General features: G+C 57.2%; 1 protein-coding gene across 7 annotated transcripts in view; it reads right to left on the reverse strand.

Moving 5' to 3' along the window:
- Window positions 1-3501: 3501 nt before the first annotated feature.
- COL11A2 (collagen type XI alpha 2 chain) overlaps window positions 3502-21089 on the reverse strand; it is a 29842-nt gene continuing 12254 nt past the window's right edge. For all 7 annotated transcript variants that reach the window (XM_049091993.1, XM_049091992.1, XM_049091991.1 and 4 more), the window contains 54 exons: window positions 20795-20881; window positions 20475-20531; window positions 20254-20307; window positions 20111-20164; window positions 19963-20016; window positions 19731-19784; window positions 19468-19521; window positions 19341-19385; window positions 19169-19222; window positions 18694-18738; window positions 18433-18486; window positions 18203-18247; window positions 18013-18066; window positions 17721-17765; window positions 17465-17518; window positions 17294-17338; window positions 17027-17080; window positions 16611-16718; window positions 15532-15585; window positions 15212-15265; window positions 15071-15115; window positions 14933-14986; window positions 14761-14805; window positions 14568-14621; window positions 14409-14462; window positions 14142-14195; window positions 13634-13741; window positions 13380-13469; window positions 13094-13197; window positions 12802-12909; window positions 12569-12676; window positions 12373-12426; window positions 12216-12269; window positions 11908-12016; window positions 11661-11714; window positions 11389-11442; window positions 11112-11165; window positions 10900-10953; window positions 10453-10560; window positions 10025-10078; window positions 9781-9834; window positions 9591-9644; window positions 8880-8933; window positions 8498-8605; window positions 8333-8386; window positions 8117-8170; window positions 7792-7899; window positions 7595-7648; window positions 7250-7285; window positions 7004-7057; window positions 6638-6905; window positions 5949-6061; window positions 5389-5595; window positions 3502-4640 (listed from right to left, as the gene is read on the reverse strand). In XM_049091993.1, coding sequence (XP_048947950.1) covers window positions 4500-4640; window positions 5389-5595; window positions 5949-6061; window positions 6638-6905; window positions 7004-7057; window positions 7250-7285; window positions 7595-7648; window positions 7792-7899; window positions 8117-8170; window positions 8333-8386; window positions 8498-8605; window positions 8880-8933; window positions 9591-9644; window positions 9781-9834; window positions 10025-10078; window positions 10453-10560; window positions 10900-10953; window positions 11112-11165; window positions 11389-11442; window positions 11661-11714; window positions 11908-12016; window positions 12216-12269; window positions 12373-12426; window positions 12569-12676; window positions 12802-12909; window positions 13094-13197; window positions 13380-13469; window positions 13634-13741; window positions 14142-14195; window positions 14409-14462; window positions 14568-14621; window positions 14761-14805; window positions 14933-14986; window positions 15071-15115; window positions 15212-15265; window positions 15532-15585; window positions 16611-16718; window positions 17027-17080; window positions 17294-17338; window positions 17465-17518; window positions 17721-17765; window positions 18013-18066; window positions 18203-18247; window positions 18433-18486; window positions 18694-18738; window positions 19169-19222; window positions 19341-19385; window positions 19468-19521; window positions 19731-19784; window positions 19963-20016; window positions 20111-20164; window positions 20254-20307; window positions 20475-20531; window positions 20795-20881 — 3903 coding nt within the window. In that variant the 3' untranslated portion in view covers window positions 3502-4499. The remainder of the gene's footprint in view (window positions 4641-5388; window positions 5596-5948; window positions 6062-6637; window positions 6906-7003; window positions 7058-7249; window positions 7286-7594; window positions 7649-7791; window positions 7900-8116; window positions 8171-8332; window positions 8387-8497; window positions 8606-8879; window positions 8934-9590; window positions 9645-9780; window positions 9835-10024; window positions 10079-10452; window positions 10561-10899; window positions 10954-11111; window positions 11166-11388; window positions 11443-11660; window positions 11715-11907; window positions 12017-12215; window positions 12270-12372; window positions 12427-12568; window positions 12677-12801; window positions 12910-13093; window positions 13198-13379; window positions 13470-13633; window positions 13742-14141; window positions 14196-14408; window positions 14463-14567; window positions 14622-14760; window positions 14806-14932; window positions 14987-15070; window positions 15116-15211; window positions 15266-15531; window positions 15586-16610; window positions 16719-17026; window positions 17081-17293; window positions 17339-17464; window positions 17519-17720; window positions 17766-18012; window positions 18067-18202; window positions 18248-18432; window positions 18487-18693; window positions 18739-19168; window positions 19223-19340; window positions 19386-19467; window positions 19522-19730; window positions 19785-19962; window positions 20017-20110; window positions 20165-20253; window positions 20308-20474; window positions 20532-20794; window positions 20882-21089) is intronic.

Here is a 21089-nt window from a genome sequence, read left to right on the forward strand (position 1 = left end):
TTGGTCAGACACTCTATGGAGTCCCAGCCCTGTAGAGATGCAGTGGCAAGACCTGGAACATGACCTTTCCACCAGTTGCCATAGTAGCCAATGTGGCTTTTATCTGTTATATTTTAGAAAACTCCACACCTATTTCATGGCATTCAAAAGGCCTTCTACTTGGAAGTAAGATGTTACTAATAGAGGGGTGTATCGGTGGCCCAGTCCATTGGGCATTTGCCTTCAGCTCTGGTTGTGATCCCAGAGCTTCACAGGGAAGCAGCTCCACTGCTCAGTGGGAAGTCTGCTTCTCCCTCTCCCTCTGCACCCTCCAACACTCATGCTCGCTCCCTCTCTCTCAAATAAATACATAAAATCTTTTTTTTAATGTTACTAATAGAAAAGAAGCCAGAGCAAAATAGACACGTGGATTTTCATGCACCTGCTACCTGAGGGAAGGCACAGTGATGGGCTGACTCTCACTGAGCCATATTCTGCCATCGTGGATACTGGAGGGCAGCCCTAGGGGGGGGGTGCCCCTAGATGTTGCTGGTCTTCATTCAAGGACCAGTGGGACAGGTCTTCCCTACTGAGATAGCAGTCAGCTGGCACTGCCAGTTCCCATGAAACTACCCTGAGGATGAGAAGAAATAAAATGAAAGAAAGCCAATTGCAAGCACCCAGGGGTGATTTCTGCTCACCTGAACAGGTTTGAGCTAGGAAACGTTACCGCGGCCTATGACCTGCACAGCTGGCCGGGGAAAAAACTAGGATATGGCCCTAACAGTCCCTGCTGACACCAAACTTGCAGGAATAGGGGCTTCATAACCACAAAACTGGGTCACCACCTTCTTTCTGAGGCAACTACAGCCTTACCTTGGCCCACTCCGTTCCCTATCCGTCTCTATCTACACCACTCTGATCCATTCAGAAACTACACATCCCAGCATGCAACACAGCCAAGGAGGGGAAGGCCTTCTGGGATAGGTAGTGCTCCCAGGTACAGTGATCTAAGTGGTCCAAATTTTACAAGTTGTTTTTTGACCATAAGTTACCATGTCAAAAATGTTGGCGCAGGGCTAAGATGCAGCTCCAAGAGTGTGAAGGGCTAGAGCACCCATCCCCAGGCGTTCTCGCTAAATCTCACTACCCTCCTGTGGTTGGTTGGCTGGGGGTCTGTGTCTGAGCCCTTCACAGCCTTATCCAGCCTGGGTGGGGCCTTAATACACAAACCTGTCATATCTCTTATCTCTCCAAACATCAGTAGTGACCCCCTCCTCACTGCGTTCAAGTTAAACTTGTTTGAGAGGCAGTCAAGAGTTTCAGAACCAGCCCTTCCTGCAAGAGTTTGTGTTCTGACCCACTCAGACCCAAAGTAGCTCTCCAAAGCCTCTCTTTTTATGCCCGCCCCACCCTATCCAGAAGCCTCCAATGCCCACAATCCACTGGAGCCACTGCCAGCACCCACATGTTTAGATCTCAGGGCAACTGCGCTACCCACACCCAGCCCCATCCCAAAATTCCCACCTCTGGAGCCCTGCCCTTCAAATCCTCCCATCTTTCCTTAGAGCCAGGCCCCCGCTTGCCCCGGAGGAGGCAGAAATCCCGCTGCAAGGAGAGGGCTGTGGTTCTGGCATCGTCAGCGGCAACTTGGCACAGAATCGCTTGTAAAACTGTTGTCTGGGACTGGTTGGCATTCTAGCTAAATAGGCTTTTGTGGATTGGACCTGGGACCCAACTGCCGTGTATAAATGTTATTTGAGTGAATGTATGGCATTGTTTCCATGGAGAAAAGCCCTCTGAGCTCAGAGCATCTGACCAAAAGTGACCTTTGGGGACACTCCCCTTTGTGCTTTGGGGGCAACCTCTGTGGGTTTGGCTCCAGTTTGAGAGCCCCGAGAAGCCTCAGCGCTGGGCCAGCTAGGCTGGGAGTGAGTGTGGCCGAGGATCTATGTAGGTCTGCCCTTCCGTCCAGCGGAGGCCCAGGAGGAAGGGGAGAGGTCTGCCCGGAGCATCAGGACTTGGAGATTGAGACCGAGGACGTAAGGGATCCAGAAACCCATCCACCGCCTCACCCCGGAAAGACGGGATCAGGGGCTTCCCCTCCATGCGGACTCCTCTTGGGTTTGGGGAGTGGGGTCGGGAGGGTTCAGTGGGTGACGGAGGAAGGGACAGCGAGTTAGGAACGTCTACTCCGTCTTACTCCGCTTGCGCTTTAGGAGGCCGGAGTCTTGGCACCGGCACCAGGGGGCAGCAGAGGCGGAGAGATGCGCTGGCGGGGGAGAGGGAGGGGTGGTTTTTCGTTTTTATCTGCAAACGGTTTTCCTGCCCACCGTGGATTTCAGGCTGCACTTCCAGACCATAAAAGAGCTTCTTTGGGGGAAGCCTGGGTGGCTCAGTGGTTGGGCGTCTGCCTTCGGTTCAGGGCGTGATCCCGGGATCCGGAATCGAGTCCCACCTCGGGCTCCCTGCTTCTCCCTCTGCCTGTCTCTCTGCTGCTCTCTCTTAGAATAAATAAAATCTTAAAAAAAAAAAAAAAAAAAGTTTCCTCCTGTCGACACTGAGCCAGATCCACCCCTCCAAGGGTTCAGAGATTGGGGTTCTGTCCTTGGGGCGGGGACGATCAAGGCTGTGACGCCTGGGATCCACCGGGAGGGACGGGGCGCCGCCTCCAGGGACTCGGGTCCTGCAGGTGCGCGACGCTCACCGGCACACGCGCAGCCCGGCTTCCAGCGAAGAAGGGGCCTCCGGGTTGGGAGGAGGCCCTGAAATAAGTTTTATTCTACTGCCAGGACGGGCGGGAGCCAGGAAGTGCTGCTGTGGGGATGGGAAGCCCCAGGAGAGGTGGGAGGCCAGCTAGGGGTGCCCGGCCAGCGGCTGCCCTGAACAGAAGGGCCCTGCCCAGACCCGGAGGGCACAGAGCTACTGAGTAAGCCCTGAAAGGAGCCGCTGGGAAAGGAGTAAGTGGGGGCCGTGCCGCTCTCGGTGGGACGAGCACTGGGCACCTTGACGCAGAGTAGCCGATAATGCAGGTGCAGGTGGCCTTGGACCATACAGCAGCCAGGACCATGGCATACTTGAAGGGGAAGGAGGAGGTGACCAGAGGCACAGGGGCAGGAAACGTTGTCCTGGACATGAGCCTCAGTCCTCTCATTTGCAGAGTTTAGACCAGACCAGGGAAGGCCCCCCTTTCAACCCTGAGGTCCCTAAAGATGGCCAGTGGGGGTGCTGGGATGTCGTGTTTGACCCAGACACGAGGAAGACGGGCACACCCTCACCCAGAAACAGCCCAGCACCTGCATCACACAGAAGCCTGGGCTCCTGCCTGATGGGCTCGTGAGTCTGGACTTGTCAGCCAGGTTTTATGAATTCTTTCTGGGCCCCAGCACCACAAAAGGACAGGCCCTCTGGGCAAAAGGTTTAAGCCTTCCATTTCTGGAAAAGGCTCAGCTGGCAAAGAGGGGGTACTGGGCAGGGTTGGGGTTAGGGTTGAAATAACAACACAAGCACCACACACACATGTGCCCTAGAGGAGACGATCACATTATTTAGCCATCAGTCAGAAAGGAAACTGGTCGGAGGGCTGGACAAGGTCCCGGGAGTCCCTTCCATCCAGATGCCACACATTAACCCTTCCATTATGGGATCAGGGAAGGCGAGAGGGTGCTCAGGGGTGGGACCAGAGTGGCCAGGGTGGTAGTGGATTGCTCGGGGGCTCAGAGCCATGGTGACTGGCTGGCTGATAAGGACGAGTTTTGGTATTTTGACAGTGCTGAAAGCAGCCCTGCTCTCACCCCTCACCCTTCCACTCCCCCTGCCCCGGGGGGAAGGGGTGGGAAGTGGTGGAGGCCTGCTCACCAGGTAACAGTCAGTTCCTGCAAGTCCCAGACCAAGTGAGACACAGCCTGTGTGTGGGTCGGGGAGCCAAACACCCTGGTGGAGCCGAGAAAGCCCCTGGGCAGAGAGAGTCAGACCCTGAGGCAAAGGAGACCATATATTCCAACATTCACAGTGGGTGCTACAGGCAGGCTGAGGGAGGGGGGGTTGGCCTGGAAACGGCTCCCCATAGTCGCTGAGGAAGCCCTGAGGCAAGGAGTAGGGTGAGCCCTGTCTCCAAAGTCTGCTGGTTCCTGTTGGCATTTCTCTCTTTATCTTTTTTGTTTTGTTTTCCGCTCTTTAAATAATTAATTAATTACTTTTAAATACAAAATACACAGTGTCCTTTCTCTTCTCTTCTGCTTGTTTAGGGGCGATCGGGAGGTGAGTTTTAAATAAGGGTCCCGGCTGCCTAACAGGTCACAGGCTCCGGGTGGGAGGGCCAAGAGCCCCAGGTGCCACCCCTCCCCTGGGGTGCCCGGCACGCTTCACCCTCCCTGGTGTGCCCCAGACTGGGGGCTCTCGGTGCCCTGGCCCAAAGCCCTCTAGATGGTGAGGAGCCCTCTTGGGAGGTGGCACAGAGCTGATGCTGTGAGATTCCTGGTGGGCCTGCTTTCGGCGGACAGAGTCAGGCAGAGAAGGTCCTAGCCCATGAAGCACACAGGCCCCAACAGCACCCCTCCCCGCCTTGGGGGGGCCCCCAGGTCTGAGAAGGAGGCGTCCAGCACCGGTAGCTGCTCCAGCACAGGAGTCCGCACCTCCAGCACCGTCCGGCCTTGCTGTGTCTTGAGAGGAAGATGGAAGAGAGGGAGCAGTGAGCTTGGTGGAGGCACACACAGAGCCCACAGATCCCCCAGCCTCAGGCCCAGGTTCCCCTCTCCTCTGAGGCCCTGAGGTGCTATCCCCCCTACTCCTCTGCCCATCCTTGTCATGTGGTCAGACTTGCTAGATTTTCTTCCTCAAATTTCTTCCAGAGAGTCAGGATTAGGAAAGCTAGGAAGATTGGATTTGTGTGCACATGTGTGTGCACGCACACATGTGTGCTCATGAGCCTGTCTACAGCTTTGGGTTCATCTTGGAGATCATCTACCTGTGGTAGTTGTGCGAGTCTGTGTGAACCCCACGTGTCTGTGGTGTCACTGTGTGATGATATCTGACATGATTCCACATGTGTATGTCCATGTGTGACCCTGTCCAGGCAACTCTGGGGATGTCTGTACAGGCTGGGAGTGTCTGTGCGCTCCTGTGCCTTCAGGGTGTGGGAGGTGGTTTGCACACCTGTGTGCTTGTCGGGCAACCTGTGTAAATGTGTGCACGAGCCTGTATGACTCACTCTGCATGCTGCTGGTGGGCGCACCAAAGGTGAATCCCACCTTCCATCTTTCCCACCCTCCTCGCCCCTGTCTGAGCTCCCTCGAATACATCTGACACCAAGAAGCTGGACTCCTCCTGGTCTTCCAGGTGCCTCTACCCAACAGGTCTTCTGCAGCCTGACTCTGGGATGCGCCCCATCCAGCTCTTCCTGCCTCCCACCTGACAGCCATCTCTGAATTCCTTGACATAGGGGCTGGTCTCCAAGCTCAGCTCATCCTCATTGGCCCCCCGGAGCTTCAGGGGACCCTCTCGGGCCACCCCCAAGCATGGGTAGGAGACATCTTGGTGGGCTGAGACGCTGAGCAGCCGCAGGAAGGTAAGCTGGACCACACCAATCGGGGAGCCCTCTGAGTCCACGTAAGAGAACTGGGGGAGAGAGGACAGCGATGAGGGGCAGACAGAGCAGGGCTTGCGAAGCATCTACAGACACAAGGTCCCCAGCCCAGGGTTCTTGGTGGGGACTCACTGGGCAGAAAGGGCTGGGGGATAAATGGGCCAGAGTGGGAGACAGGGAGGACTTACTGAGGGCAAACAAAAGGCAAACTCTGTCTTGGGTTGTCAAGGGAAGGAGACAGAGTGGCAGAGGGCTGGTAAGAGGATAAAAGCCAGGGAAAGAAGGGGCAAAGGCTCTGTAGGGGCCAGGGCACCTGTCACATAAACCCAGAAGCCACTGGGCTGCACAGAGGAGCAGGGGAGGAAAGTCAGGGGCCAGCTCTCACTTGCGTGACATCATCTCTGGGAGTCACACACGTTTCCCCTCCTGCTGTAAAATTGCAGAAAACCCGGAAGGCATCCCGAGCACAGCCCTGGTTGGGGTCAACCCAGTACTCTCCTGTCAGGGAAGGGAGAAGGAAGGGTCAGGGCCCCCACAGGCAGGACTCAAGACACTCCTTGACCCCTTTCCCACTCCCCGCCCTGCTGTTCCAAACCCCACTTCTCCCCACCACGCCCTTGGTCTCCCGGCCCCACTCTCCCCCAGAGTCCCTACAATACCACCCCCACCCATACTTCATTCCATCATCACCCTACACTCTGCCCATCTGAGGGACCCCTTCCCTCAGCAGTACCCCCAGGCTCCCACAGGGGAGGCAGGAGCACTGACACCCTCACATCAGTACAATAGGTGGTTGTAGATGCACACATGTGCCCGTTAGTATAAATGCAAGCACAAGTGTACACATGCATGTGTGTGCATGTGTGCCACTTCCTGTAGGCAGCGGGCTGATCATGAGCTGGTGCACACTGGGAGGACCAGATCAGCCGTTAAATATTGAAATACTTCTGACCTGGTTGGTAAAGAACTGCTGTCCCAAGCCCCGAGCTCCGAGCCCCCACCCCACACCTTCCCCCAAGAGCCCCTACATCCATCTGGCTTTTCATTCCGTTGTCTCCTGAGCCTGGCACTGACCATCAGGCAGCTCTGGGTGGCAGAGCTTCAGGTCCTGGCAGGTGCGGGCAGGGCTGTCCTGGGTCCCTGTCGGCCGCCTCATCTGCTCAATCTCCTCCCGCAGGGAGTCGAGGGAACCAAAAATCTCCTCCAGCCCCCCAGCACTGCCCGGAGCGCCCCCAGCCGGTATGGCCTCGTCCTCCTGCATCAGGCGGCTTCCATCCACCGAGCGCCGAGTCTTCTTGGGCATCTGGATGGGCAGGGGCTGGATCACTTCGCCTGGGGGGCCCTGGGTGGAGGGATGGGTGGAGAGGGTGAGAGACAAGGATGATATGAGGGGGAAACGACAGGCACAGTCAGAGAAGCAGGCCCTGACTTGTAACTCACCGGGTGTCCTGGAGGACCCTGGATGCCCTTCTCGCCCTTGGGTCCAGCTGGGCCCTGCCAGAGGAGTAAATGAGGTCATGGTGGAGTCAAGGGGTCAAGCAAGCAATGAAGGTCACAGAAGGGTCAAATCAATCTCTGGGCTGGGAATGAGGAGTTTCCCTGGGAGAGAGCATGTTTGCCCTGGAAAGTGTCAAGTCTGGCTGGCGGAAGGGAGCAGAGCTCAGAGTTGGCTGGGGCATCACTCACTGTGGCTCCTTTGGCTCCTTTGGGGCCAGCAGGTCCCTATGAAATGAGGAATAAGAAAGAGGTAGTCACCACAGGGGACGGTTGGGATATGGAGGAATGGAGAGGCAAAGTCATGAGTCCACAAGACCCTGGCTTTCCTACAGGATGGGCAGGCATGAGGGGACTCGGAGACATATGGGAGGCCCTGGAAGGGTGGGGGAGGAAACACTGCAGGTGTAAGGACATATGGAGGACACTGGGGCCTATTCTTGTTTGCTGGCTGTTGCCATGGAAGCCATTGAGGGATTATGGAGGGAGGAGCATTGGGGTTTAGGGGATTTAATGAGGAACAGATGGGGTACTCACGGGGAGGCCAGGAGGCCCTCCAGGACCAATAGGGCCAGATGCTCCTGGCATACCCTAGGAAGAAGAGAGGCATGGTTCAAGTGGGTCTTCCTCCACATCCTCCGTCCCCCTACGCTGAGTCTCCATTGCCACCCCACCCACCCCCAACATGAATCCCCACACTCATCCTCCCAGACCTTCCAGGACCATGTCCTCACCGTCTCTCCCTTCTGTCCAGCAGAGCCCTGAGGGCCAGGAAGTCCCCGATCACCCTTCTCTCCCTGCTCTCCAGGGGGACCAATCAGTCCGATGAGACCTGGGTGACCCTGGAGGAGGGACAGGTGGTCAGGGGGTGGCAAAGAGGAGACACAGGGATGCAGAAGAAGGAACCTACAAGGGTCAGAGCCCAGAAGACAAGAGAGACTCGGGCCCAGGGTCTGAGTAAGGACCCTCCAAAGACTCAGTGCTGGAGGTCTGAAGCACAGTGCTGGGCACTCAGGGTGTGGATGAGGGGAGATGCCCAGCCATAAGTCTGTCACTCACCTTCTCGCCCTTGGCTCCAACATCACCCCGGAGGCCAGGAAGCCCTGGGGGTCCCTGTGGGGAGACAGGAAGTCACTCTCTCCATGGGAAGGTGGGACCAAGCTCTCCTCACTGCCATTTCCCACTTGGTCCAAGGCCTCCGCTGCATGCCCACTGCCAGGCGACAGCACCATCGTCCTCACCCCCACCCTCCCCACCCAATCCACAATCACTCACCACAGGACCTGGAGGTCCAGCCTGGCCTGTGGCCCCAGGACGGCCTTGCTGACCCTGCAGAGCCAAAGGGACCACAGAGGTCAGGAGAACTGTCCTCATATGGGCACCCTCCAAAGGCCCCTGACCCCTCCTACCCCAGCCAAGCCTCTCCACTCCATGACTTACCACTGAGCCTGGGAGTCCCCTGAGACCATCAGGACCAGTTTTCCCTGCTGGGCCTGCTGGACCCACAGGGCCTGTCTTCCCTGGGGCACCCACAGCACCAGGATCCCCCTGAAACACATGCACGGAATGAGTCTTAAAATGCAGAGGAAAGGGATATGGTTGGGGGTAAGGAGTTCAAGGCAGATGGGATGAGGCAGAAAGGAGAGGCTAGTCCCCAGGAGCCCCTGGAGCAGGAATAAGTATAGGGAACCCTCATCAGGGCAAGAGGCTCAACATGGAGGAGCTCGACATGCCATAGATGTCTGGAGAGAGGAATCTGAGAAACCAGAAGTGCCAGGGGATAGAGGGAACACTCCAGCATTCAGGATGGCCTCTCCCTCACCTTGGCTCCCTTCTCTCCTTGCCGCCCCTCAGGACCAGGCATGCCAGCAGGACCCTGCAGATGAAGACAGGAAGGAAAAGCTGATAGGTAGGGAGTTGCCAGGCTCAACTGCTTTCCCCTCCTGTCCTTCTGGCCTCCAGTGACTGTGCGCATGTGAGCATGCATGCACACACAGACTTCCTTGTGTGCGCACACACACACTTGTGCATGCAGAGTCACAGAAGCTGATTCACAGACGAGCTGGTATAGCTGTACCACTTGTTAAAATACTGAGGAGTTCTGTGTATTCTGTGAAGAGCCACTTGCCCCCACACCATCTAGTGCCCTTCTACTGCAGCAACTGGAGAGTTAATCCAGTTAATCCACCGAGCGGGGGGGGGGGGGGGGGGGGGGGGGCCCGGGGACCAGCCAGGGGCCTAGCCCGGGGCGGGGGCAGGGTGGGGAAGCCCTCTGGGAAAGCTAGCCCCTTCCTCTTCCTGATCAGTGTCCACTCTGATCAGTTGGTGATTCCCACCACCCCTGGCAAGAAGATACATAGCAAAACCCAGGAATGGACGAACTCACTTATATAGGGCACACTCACAGATACAAATGTTCACACACATATGCACCCCATCCCAGGCACCTCCCTGCCCATCCCATTTGCCACTCCCCTCTATCCACCCTGCCCAGGGACTGCACTTCAAGGTCCTGGATGTCCACCTCACTTACCCGCTTTCCAAGTGGTCCAGGGGGTCCATTCTCCCCAGTGGGACCAGGAGATCCCTATGGAGGGAGGAATAAGGATGCGTGAGCATTTAGCTTCCAGTCCATGGAACTTTCAGGAGCAGGGCATCAAAAGGGGACAATGGGCCTGAAGGCTTGGGCTCAGTGGTGAAGGGAGGGGGCACTAGTCACTCACAGGCTGTCCTGGCTCGCCATCTTCTCCTCGGTCACCCTTCGCACCATCCTGGCCCTGCAAGGACAAAGCAAGGTCAAGGGTTGCCACAACCTGGCTGGCATCACCCCCAAAAGTGCCAATCTTTCCAACTCTCTGCCTGCCCTGCCATACCCCCCAGCTTCCCACACTCAAGCCCATCAGCCACACAAAGTCCTGTCCAGGTACCTACTCTCTATCCGCCATTCTCTCCCTAGGGAAGACTCACCCGAGGGCCGCCTTCTCCAGGAGGGCCAGGATCACCAGGAAAACCAACAGGACCCTAATGCAGAGAACAAGGTCAAGGTCATAAGCCCCTAAGCCTACCCAGAACTAACACAGACCCCCATGTCACACCTCTCCTTCTCTGCCCATAGTGCCCGCCTGCATGCCCTGCGAAGGTGGTCTCCTGCACTTGCTTTTCCTCACTTCCTGCACTTCATGCTTTCCGATGCTGTCAGGCAATCAGAAGGCATCTCTCACTTTCTCTGGATTTCATATGTCCCTTCCAGAAGACCTCATTCCCAGAGCCTCCCACCCAAGTATCCCCCACTCTTGGGCTCCCCCTACTCCAAGATCCTCTCACTCAAACACACCTACATTCCCAGGTCTCTCATTCACAAGCCTCCCCTTCCAGCCCTGCCCCCCCAAACTCACAGGGTTCCCTTTGGGGCCATCATCACCGGTGGGGCCTTTGGGCCCTGGTGGTCCTGCCTCTCCTGGTTGCCCGGACTCTCCTTTCTCCCCACGCTCCCCGCGTGGACCCTGAAGGATGAGTAGAGGGTACAGATGGTCCCAAAGGGCTCTCGAAAGTCAAGGATGCAGCCCCTGCTTCCAAGACACCTTCAGCCTCCCCTCTACCCCCTCAGTGACAGCGGGATGCATACATCAAGTCAAGCCCATAGGGAGTCCTCTGGTCCCTCTTCCCTTCAAAGAAAGAGCGTGGGGCTCACTCAGACCCAGAGGTCCAGCCTCACAGAGTGTCGGGGGCACAGGCTCCTAGGCTGTGGAGGGGCTCCAGCTCCAAGAGATCACAGCAACCAGGGGCTGGGGTTGATTAGGGTGATGGGGATTAGGGAGCAGGGTCTCAGAGTTTTCACTCACCTTGACACCTGGCTCACCCTGGACCCCTGGAGATCCTGACTCTCCTGGCTCCCCCTGCAAGGAGACTGGGGTCAAACACTTCCTTCCACCCCCCAAAAAAATCCTGATATTTCAGTCTCTCACATATAATTCTCTCTTGCCAAAACTGGCAGAAACCCAACACTCATACCACCCCGAAGACAAGTCCATTCACTCATCTCCTTCCCTGTTACCTTCTCTCCAGGGGGACCCAGGTTCCCAACACCTCCTGGGGGACCTTGTGGGCCCTGGAAGAGGAACAGAAATAGGAGTCATTGCTTAAAGGAGGAGGTGCCATTCCAGGGGCAGAGCCTGAATGAACACCCGAGTCATAGCAGTGAGACAGTGGGAGGCCTTCCAGGGCAGGTGGCTTCTCGTGGCAGCTGAGATGAGACTAGAGTTTATAGTCTAGGGAAAGGGAGGCAGGACTGGCCATGGTGATCTGCAGGGAGAGAGGCTGAGAGGACTCACATCAGCTCCATTGGGTCCAGCTGGGCCTCTAGGTCCTGGGGGGCCGGGTGGTCCCTGGGGAAACAGATACAGCAAAGATGGGGAAGCGAAGAGAAAGAAAGAGCAGTAGGCACATAAGAATGCCAGAGGGTTGGGGGAGGCAGACATCTTGAGAGGGTGGCAAGAGAGGGGGGCAGCCACGCCAGAGAGCAGCCGGCAGGGAGCAGGGGATGCTGGAGGTGCTGGATAGGGGTGACTAGTAGGTGGGGTTGGGCCCAGGGGGTCGCACTCACCATAGGGCCCACATCTCCGGTTTCTCCCTTCTCACCCGAGGGGCCTGGCAAACCCTGTGTTGGGGGGGGGACAGGGTACAGACCCAGATGACCAAGCCACCAGAGCACAGCTCCAAGTAGACAGACCCTGCAGTGCCCTTCCCTTCCATCCCACATGCCCCCCAGTCCTCAGCAGCAGGGGCCAGTAGGGGGCAGCAGACCCATGCTGACCTCACCTCTCAGCCCCTGCCTCTAGCCCCCAACTCACTTGCAGGCCAATGGGTCCCTGGGGGCCCATTGAATCCTCTTGTTCCTTCATCGCCTTTGGCCCCGAAGTGTCCCTGGGGTCCCCGAGCTCCGGGCTCCCCATCTGCTCCCTGAGGTGGAGGAAGGGCAGGGGCAAGGACACAGAGATGGTCCTGGGTCAGGAGATCTCTATTCCCAAACCCCACATCGAGCTGTGCACTAGGCCCAGAGCCCCGTCCCCACACTCAGCCCCAGGGGCAAAGGGGAACTGGGGGCAGATTGGAGGCTGCCCACACCTCTGAGGGTGGGGATGAGGCATCAGTCACTCACCGCTGCTCCAGGCTGCCCCACAGGACCCAGGGGCCCAGGGGGTCCAGGAGGGCCCTGGGGAGAAAAGGAGAGTCAGAGAGACCAGGACAGGGAGAGAGACCAGGTGGAAATGAGGTTAAAGGCGAGAGGTCAGAAGTCAAAAGTCACAGTCACTTACATGTTCACCCTTATTCCCTTTAGTGCCCTTCTGTCCGGGATCTCCCACCTCACCCTGCAGGGACAAGGCAGGTGAGATATTAGCATAAGGACCTGGGTAGGCAGGGAAAATAAGGCAGGGGTGGGGGGGTAGGAGGCGTGCACAGATCAATGATCTCATCTGGAAAGACTGGCCCAGGGTCTGTAAGTCCCCACACCTTGTCTCCATCCTCTCCTGCCACGCCCGGGGGTCCAGCAGGGCCAGGGAGCCCCACGGGACCCTGTACCCCATCTCGGCCAGTTGGACCAATGGGGCCTTTCTCACCCTGTAGGAAATGAAGAAAGAAGTCATGACCCGGAGACAACCCTCATCCTCCATGGCCCAGCAGCTCACAGCTCACAGACCCCTCCCCAGTGTCTCCCCCCACCAACCCGGGGATCCCGCACTCACCGGGACACCTTTCTCTCCTGCGGCTCCAGGGGGACCCTGTGGGCCTGGTCGCCCTGGGGGGCCAATGGGTCCCCCAGATCCTGCTGCACCTCGCTCCCCAGGGGAGCCCTGAGACAGGAAATGGAGTCAGACCCCCAAGGAGGACATCACAGCCCACCCACATCAGAGGAGTCCTGACCATGGTTCCCAGGAGAATAGCCCAAAATTGAACACACTATGGCTGATCCTAGATACCCTCTGCCCAGTCCCACAGCCTGCCTAGATCCAGATGCCACTCTTCATCCTTCCTTACCCACTCTTTCCTGGTTCCTCCCTCCTGCCCCCCAAAGCCCCCAGACTCACTGCAGGGCCAGGGGGACCAGCCGGACCTTCGTTTCCCTTCAAACCGAGTCCACCCTATGAACCAGAGATTTAAGCAACAGATATGAGATGGGAAGGTGGGATATTTTAAGAATGAGGGTCCAAGGGACACGCAGGGAAGGACAAGGGGAGGGAGGGGAGACAGGCTCAGGGAAACAGGAGTGGGGGTGATGCCCAGTGATTTGTTTCTCCTGCTGGGAGACGGGGATCACACTCACGGCAGTGCCGGGGAGGCCTCTCTCTCCCGGGAAGCCCCTCAGACCAGCAGGTCCATCCTTCCCTGGGGCCCCTGGGGGACCAGGATCACCCTAAAATGAAACAAAATGTGATGAGCCACATAGCCATGCTCCCAAATTGGACAGAGAGATCTCTGGCCTTTGTCAAATCCCCAATTATCTGTTCCCTTTAGCAACGTCCCTCCACCCCCGACTCTAGTCCTCACAAGTTCCCCTCTGCCTGACCCTTTACTCACCTTTGTCCCTTCTTTTCCAGCTGTTCCAGTCAGTCCCTGCTCTCCAGGGGGTCCTGGGGGCCCTGGGTGACCTCGCTCCCCCATGGGCCCCGTCTCTCCTGCTGCTCCCTGGGGATGAGACGGAAAGACTCCAAGCTCATCCTCTGCCCCTTGGCCAAAGAGGCCACCCTTGCCACCCTAAGATAAGCCCCCTGGAGCCCTTATCCCTGCCCCAAGGCTATTGAGGAATTCCTGGGGCTCTCCTAGGCCGCTGTGCTGGGGCCTAATTCCCCAGTTTGCAGTTAACTGCACCACCCAGGGTTCCCACTGCGGAACTGCCCCTCTGGGACACAATGAGATGAGAACTGGCCCAGGAACCAGGCTGAAGTTGAGATCCCTGCTCCAAATCCCCACCCAGGGCACCTGGGGCAGGTAGAGCAGGGGCTAGGCCATGTGATCAGGAAAAGGGAAAAGAGGAGCAGATGACCTCCACGGTCTGGGGTCCACTCTCCCCCGAGGGCAGACATACCTGAGGTCCCACCACCCCTGGAGGGCCAGGGGGGCCAGTCTTCCCTTGGAAACCCTGAGAGAGGAAGGAGAGAGAGCAGTCAAAGCACGTCAGGCATAGACACTGGGATAGACCCCAGGTTCCTGGAGAAAAGGCAGAGTCACCACCGAGTCCTTGGTCATGGGTCTGAGCAGCACCAGCTTCTGACTCTGCCACAACAACCTCCCTGGTGGGCCTTCTAGACGGCTCTGGACTGTGAAGGTCCGAGGGGGCCAGGTCGTTACTTACCACTTCTCCTCTCTGGCCTGGGTGTCCCGGCAGCCCATCCTTCCCAGGGGGACCCTGGAAGGGGTTTAGATGTCAAGCGAACTCTGGGCTGGGAAGGAGGTTGGAGGAGAAGAAGGATTCATAGAACCAGAGGCCGTCAGAGGTCAGAGGTCATCTTACCGGAGGTCCTTTGGGGCCAGGAAATCCATTGGGGCCTTGGGGTCCAGGGAGACCCTAGAGACAGAGCCGGGTTGAATCAGGAGAATAAGCAAGGGGTGCAGCTTCCCCCACCCTACCCCAGGGGTGAGAGATGAGGGCTTCACTCAGGCCCCTCAGGAAGCGCTAGGGAGCAGGAGACTCAAGCTGCACTCACCCTTTCTCCAGGGGGTCCATGGGGGCCGTCACCACCTGATGTTCCCTGTTGGGGGAAGAGAGTCAGGGGGAAAGAGGAACTGCCTTCTAGCATCTGGAGGTCAGAGGAGGGAGACCACAGGGAGCTGGATTAAGCAGCAGATGGCAGAAGAAGCCCTGCCAAGACCACTAACCTTAGCTCCAGACTTCCCAGTGGCACCTCGGGGTCCCCGCTGACCCCGTGGACCCTAAAGAGAGGGGAGGGGAGTTGTCAGAAAAACCCAAATGCACCTCTTTGGCTCTTGATTTCCATGTCTGCCCTCCACACTTACCGTGGGGCCCCGCTCTCCCCGAGGCCCTGATTTCCCCGACAGGCCCTGGTGGGAAAGAAGCAGAAACAACACCTCACCCGGGGCCAATTCCACCAACAGAGCAGCCCTGCACTCCACACCCTCTCCCTTCCCCGGGCTTACCCGGGCTCCCTTCTCTCCACTGGCGCCGGGAAAACCAGGAAATCCCAGAGACCCCTGATGAGGTGGAGAGAAGGAAAGATTTGAGAAGTCCTGAAAAGGGGGCAGCAGGGTGGGAGATCTGGGCTCTACCAGTAACTAGGCAGCCTTGGACAACCCCCAGTCCGCCCCTGCTGCTCTCTGGCTCTCTATTCTCCCATCTGTAGAATGGGATTAGGCTAAATTCGCTCTAGGGCCCCCCACTGCTGTCAGTCTCTTCTTCCTGGAATCAGGAGTCAGAGGAGGGAAGAAGAGGAGGAGACACACATCGGGCATCAAATCACCTTGGGACCCTGGCGTCCAGGGTAGCCGGGCAGACCAGGAACACCTAACTTGCCCTGTAGAGAGACAGGGAGCAATTAGGGGCAAGAGGAGTCACAGACCATCTATCCATGGAGATCCCAAGTCCCAGAGACAGGAGCCAGCTCCTACCCATCAAGGCTCCCCAGCAAACCTTCAGCCCCCTGGCCCCTCATCTCGTACTCCACTGGGCTGCCTGGCTTTTGTAATCTCTCCTTCCTGAGAGTGGATTTTCCCCCACTGATGCTGGGCATCTCACCTCTTCTGTGTCTTTAAATCCGTGGCTCCATGAAGTTCCTGGGGATTGTGATCTAGCCCTTGCCTACCTGTGGACCTCAGCTTCCCTTCTCCGGCACACACTCCTACTCCACCAAGACCAGTCCCCTGGCAGGCCCGCACACACCATGCTCAGGATGGCCTCTGGCCATGTCCCCATACCACCCCAAGTCCCTCTGGCACGCACCCCCTTCCTCCTGATGCTTCAGGGCCTGCCTTGCCCAGCCAGCTGCGGAGCAGAGGTTAGGTGGAGGGATTCTGCAGCCTGACTACTAGGGGTCAAACCCAGGCTATGCCCTTCATGGGCTGGGTTACTGAGAAGCATCTTCACTTGCTGGGACTTCAGTGAAAGCTGTCTGCAACAGGAGGCTGTAGGGTGGCTGCCCCACAGGACTCATAGGACAAGCAGGTGCAGTGTTGGCACTCAGTGAGGGCTTACTGACAGCTCTGCAGGTCTGTTCTTACCTCCTCTGACTCCCCCTTCTTGGAATTCCTGCTGCTCTGAGTCTGGACTCATTTCCATTCTGCCTCATACCTACATTCCTTATGCCAGCTTCATGCCTTGTCCCCACCTCCGTATCACGTAAATTCTCACGACAGACTATTCCATGACTTCTTCTATAGCCCCACCTCCACTCCAACTGTCAGTGGAAGGCGATGCCTTCTACAGAGAGGAGCATAATTAATATATAATGGTCTTCAAATGCCTCATTGACTCCAGCTATTGGCATCCCACGCCCATCCTGATCCAGTGCCTAGGCCCTCATCCCCTCCACGTTCCTGTCACCTTTTCACCCATGAGCCCCGGTGGGCCAGGGTCTCCAGTGGGTCCAGTACGCCCCTTCGGCCCCTCAGGTCCATCTTCGCCCCTGGAACCAGGAACTCCAACCTCTCCCTGGGTAAGAAGGTTGAAGAGGTGTCAGGGACTGGTGGCATTGGCTGGGCCCCAAGAGGAGAGGTGGGCCTCGGTGAGGCTGAGTAGGGTCCCAGAAACTACTGCAGGACAAGAAGCCCCACAGGAACAGGAAGAGTGTTGTGACTATTGGGTTGGTGAGATGAAGGCTGCAGGGTCAGGCTCTAAGAGGAGAAGAGCACGGGAGATGGGGAGTCTGGGGTTTTGGGAACTAGGCTGGTAATTGGGGGCTCCAATATGGAGGAACATCAGGACTTAGCATTGGGGGCCATGTGTGGGTTTCTACTCACCCTGTCACCTTTCACACCCATGTCCCCTTTGAACCCGGGAAAGCCATCCTCGCCCTGAGAAAGACAGGGATGAGAAGTCACCAGAGATGATAGGGGGCAGTCAGGAGATAAAATGGAGCATTTCAGAAAACATGGGTGGAAGGGTAGATTTCAAAGCTGGAGAGCAGTGCAGGGCAGGCTGGATGGAAGGAAGTGGGGGGAAGAGCTGGGCAGAAGAGGTGATGGGGCAGGATGGAGGTGCTGGGTAGCTGGGGGCACATCACTCACCTTTTCACCCTTATGACCCTTTAGACCACGAATTCCATCCACACCCTAGAGTTACAAGGGAGACAGAGAGAGAGATTGAGGACGGAGGTTAGGTTGGAAGGATCGAGCTCCTGAGATCCCAGCTGGCTGCCCCGACATAGTCCTTTATCTCCCAGCCTAGTTGTCCATTACCTTAACGCCTCGAGGTCCTGGGTATCCTAGAGGACCCTGAGGTCCAGATGGACCCTGGAAGAAGAAAGAAAGGTATCTAAAAAGGGGTGGAACCCTCAAGGGGTGGAAGAAACAGTAGAGACAACCTCGGAGTCTGGATACCTAGAATACTTCAGAGCCACATGAATGATAAAACAAGGAAATTCCAAGGACTTTGAGGCCCTAGAGTCTGGGTGGAAACTCCCTCAGGGGTGAAAGCAGGTATGGAAGATCTCACCTGGTTTCCTTTGGTTCCAGGGGGACCTTCCTTCCCAGGGTGACCCTGGGGATAGGGAAAGGAGAATGTGACCACTGGCCACTGTCACCTTCCCTGCATGCCTCCCTTTACTTCTTTAACCCAACTTCTCCTTGTGACCCTGATGAAGCCAACTGACCACGGGCAGGCACCACCAGTGGACCCCCCAGTGTGAAGGACACACTGCATAGATGGTCACCAAAGACATCTGGAGGTCATTCACTGGGGTGGAGAGTCAAGTCGAATTTGGATTAAGAGGTGGGCACCTACTCACCGGAGGTCCATCTGAGCCAGGCATGCCAGGGAGCCCTGGTTTCCCTCGAGGACCCTGCAGGAAGACAAGGAGGCTCAGGGTCACAGGAAGGATCAGATCAGACCATGGCTGAAGTCCTAGCCATACATTTAAGGCTCTTCCTACATCCCTCCAGCACATGCCCTGTCCCTCAAATCACTTAGTCACTTACTTTCTCTCCATGAGGGCCAATGGCACCCTGGGGGCCGGGAAGACCCTACAGGGACAGAGAGAGAGAGAGAGAGAGAGGTTACAGGAGCCTCACAGGGGTGGGCTGCTCTCTCCCATAGCCAACATCCCCGTTCAGGGCATGAGTGGTGGGGCTTGAGACCCTTAATTTCCATCCAAGGTCTGACCCACTGGGGAAGCCCGGATGGGGACAGGTTGCACAGGATGGCTCACCTGGGTTCCAGGAGTGCCCTGTTGTCCAGGAGGTCCTGGCTCTCCCTGGGGTCCCTAAAAACAAGCAACCAGGTAGAGGTCAAAAGAAGATGGGGACAGAACAAACTTAGGGTAGAGACCTGAGTCCCAACAGGGACAGCAGGAGGGCAAGAACCAGAAGCAGGTGGCGGGAGGGTGGGGGGGTGGGGGTTGTCAAAATGATCACCAAGGAAACAGGACCTTGGCTAACATTCAGGTGGTGCCTCTGTGCCCATTACTCACCAAGCTCCCTTTGGGACCATGGGGACCATCCATGCCTCGGACTCCCTGAAACAGGAGAGGGGCATGAGCAGGCTGGAAGATGGGGCCAGGGCCCTGGGCAGACCTGTGGTTTCTGAGAGACCCGGTCATTCCAGAGGGTGGGACGGGGCAGCCTACATTGGTCAGACCTCCAGATCATCCCAAAGCTAAGCAAACACAGCCAGCCCAGATCTACAGGGCGTAGGTCTATGGGTCTGTGGGTTTGTGGGGTTTTGTTTTGTTTTTCTTGAAAAAATGTTTTAAGCTATGCTCAGAGCCTTTGGCGCACTGTATCATATGACCCTAGAAGGGCACCTGGGCTTAGATGCTGGAGCAGAGCTAGGTTGGGGCAGGGTGGGGGACCTGGAGGTGAGGGAAGAGAGGCAGCTAGGAAGGGTGGAGTGTTGGAAAGGTCAGGGGGTGAGGCCAGGGTCAGGAGTCAAGGATAGTCACATACCGGGGGTCCAGGAATACCAGGTGGGCCTTTGGGGCCCAGGAGACCTCGAGGTCCCTGCAATAAGGTGAGGGAAAGATATGGTATGTGTGGGAAAGAGATAATGGGTCCCTCCTGTGTCCATACCCCTCCCCTGGCAGCCCCCAGAGCCAACCCCAACCCAACCCCCTCTCACCGACTCTCCAGGCAGTCCCCGAGGCCCAATCTCCCCATCATCTCCCTGGAGGAGGAGGACATAGTAAATCAGCTTCACCCTCCACACTTCTCCCATACCAAGCCCCTGTCCTGGCCACAATACTTACCCGCTCTCCATCCTCACCGGGTGGGCCAGGAAGGCCCTGGGCACCAGTATCACCCTGGAAAATGGGGGACTAGGTAAGAGGGACCCCAGAGCCCCCAGTACAGCCAGACACTGACCCTCTTAAATTAACCAACCAGTTTCATCCATTAAGCTCCTGCTGGCATGCTCAGCCTCCTTCCCTCACCTTGAGATCCCTCCTCCACACCACTCCATAGAAAGTTCACCCCCTCATCACTCACAATGCATTACCCCCAAGATACTCACCCTGTGTCCCTTCTCTCCAGGTAGCCCTGGGAGTCCATCAAAACCTCGGTCACCCTAGGGAAAGAGGGGCAGGCCTAATGAGGTCCCAGCCCCTTTCCCACCCCATCCACCCCTACTGTGTCCTGCATGGAGAGGTGCCACTTCATGGGAAACCTTGGTCACCCCCAAAAAAAAAATAAGCTTAGATGGGGCTGGAAGTCACAGGCATCAGAAAGGGACCCATGCCTGGTACCTTCACTCCAGGCTCTCCAGGCATTCCTCGGGCTCCATCAGCACCTGCTCGGCCCTAGGGATGCAAAGCAAGGCTCAGAGCAAACAGAGGCACAGTCCCCCACACTCCGATCCCTGTCTCCTACCGACACCCACCACACCCCACTCACCCTTCGCCCAGCCTTGCCAGGAGGGCCTGTGAGGCCTTGAGGTCCTCTGGGGCCCTGGGGAGGGAGAGTCAGGAGCAGGGTTAAAGAGCATGGACCAAAAGGGAGGCACTGGATGGGGGAATCAGATGGGTGGGACTTGTCACCTGAGGTCCTAGGTCTCCAGATTCTCCCTTCAGGCCAGGGCTCCCAGGTTGTCCCTGGGACAGAGAAGAGAGGTTGGCTAAGTTGAAGGACACACCCAACAAGGACTTCAAAGCCCTCCTCAAAAGTAGCAAAATAACTTTCAACCTGGTCCCTTTCCAGAACTGTCCATACCCACACACACAAATAAAGAACTCCCTATCCCAATACCCAACTCACTCACCAAGGGTCCAGGGCGGCCTGTGTATCCCATGGGGCCAGGGGGTCCACGGAGCGCCAGCTACGGGAGCAGGGGACACAGTACAGCTGAGGAAGAGGCAGCAGGAGAACTCCCAACGCCAGTACACCCTCCAAATTCACCCCTCCACTCCTAATCCTCACTTTACGGTCTTGGATTCTCCCCAACCTCCCTCTCAGCTCCAAATCAACCCAGACCTTACCCTGCCCCACATTTACTCCAACCTACCCTTCCAACCCCTCCTAAAGTCTTCACTTGCTCTCCATATCCCTCCCTTCACCAAGATCCCTTCTAGACTTACTCACCCGTGCCTGCTGCAGAATCACCTGGGCCTGAGCCTCCTGGGCTGCCACCACAGGACCCTTGTCACCCCCACCACTGCCAAACCGGAACTGAGGGGTAGAGAGAAAGAAAGGTCCAGATTCTCTTCCAGGAAACCCATGTGACCCTCCCAGCCCAAGGCTTCATCCAACACTTCTGCCCCATCTCCCAGGTTCAGGGACACCTCCCACCCCATACCCTCCTCGAGTGTCTCCATGGAAGGTTTTAGAGAATCATGCAGCAGTTTTCAGAAACTCTACTCCTGTCTTCCTCCCCCAC

The sequence above is a fragment of the Canis lupus genome, chromosome 12 (assembly GCF_003254725.2).
Source record: "Canis lupus dingo isolate Sandy chromosome 12, ASM325472v2, whole genome shotgun sequence".
Classification (NCBI taxonomy): domain Eukaryota; kingdom Metazoa; phylum Chordata; class Mammalia; order Carnivora; family Canidae; genus Canis; species Canis lupus.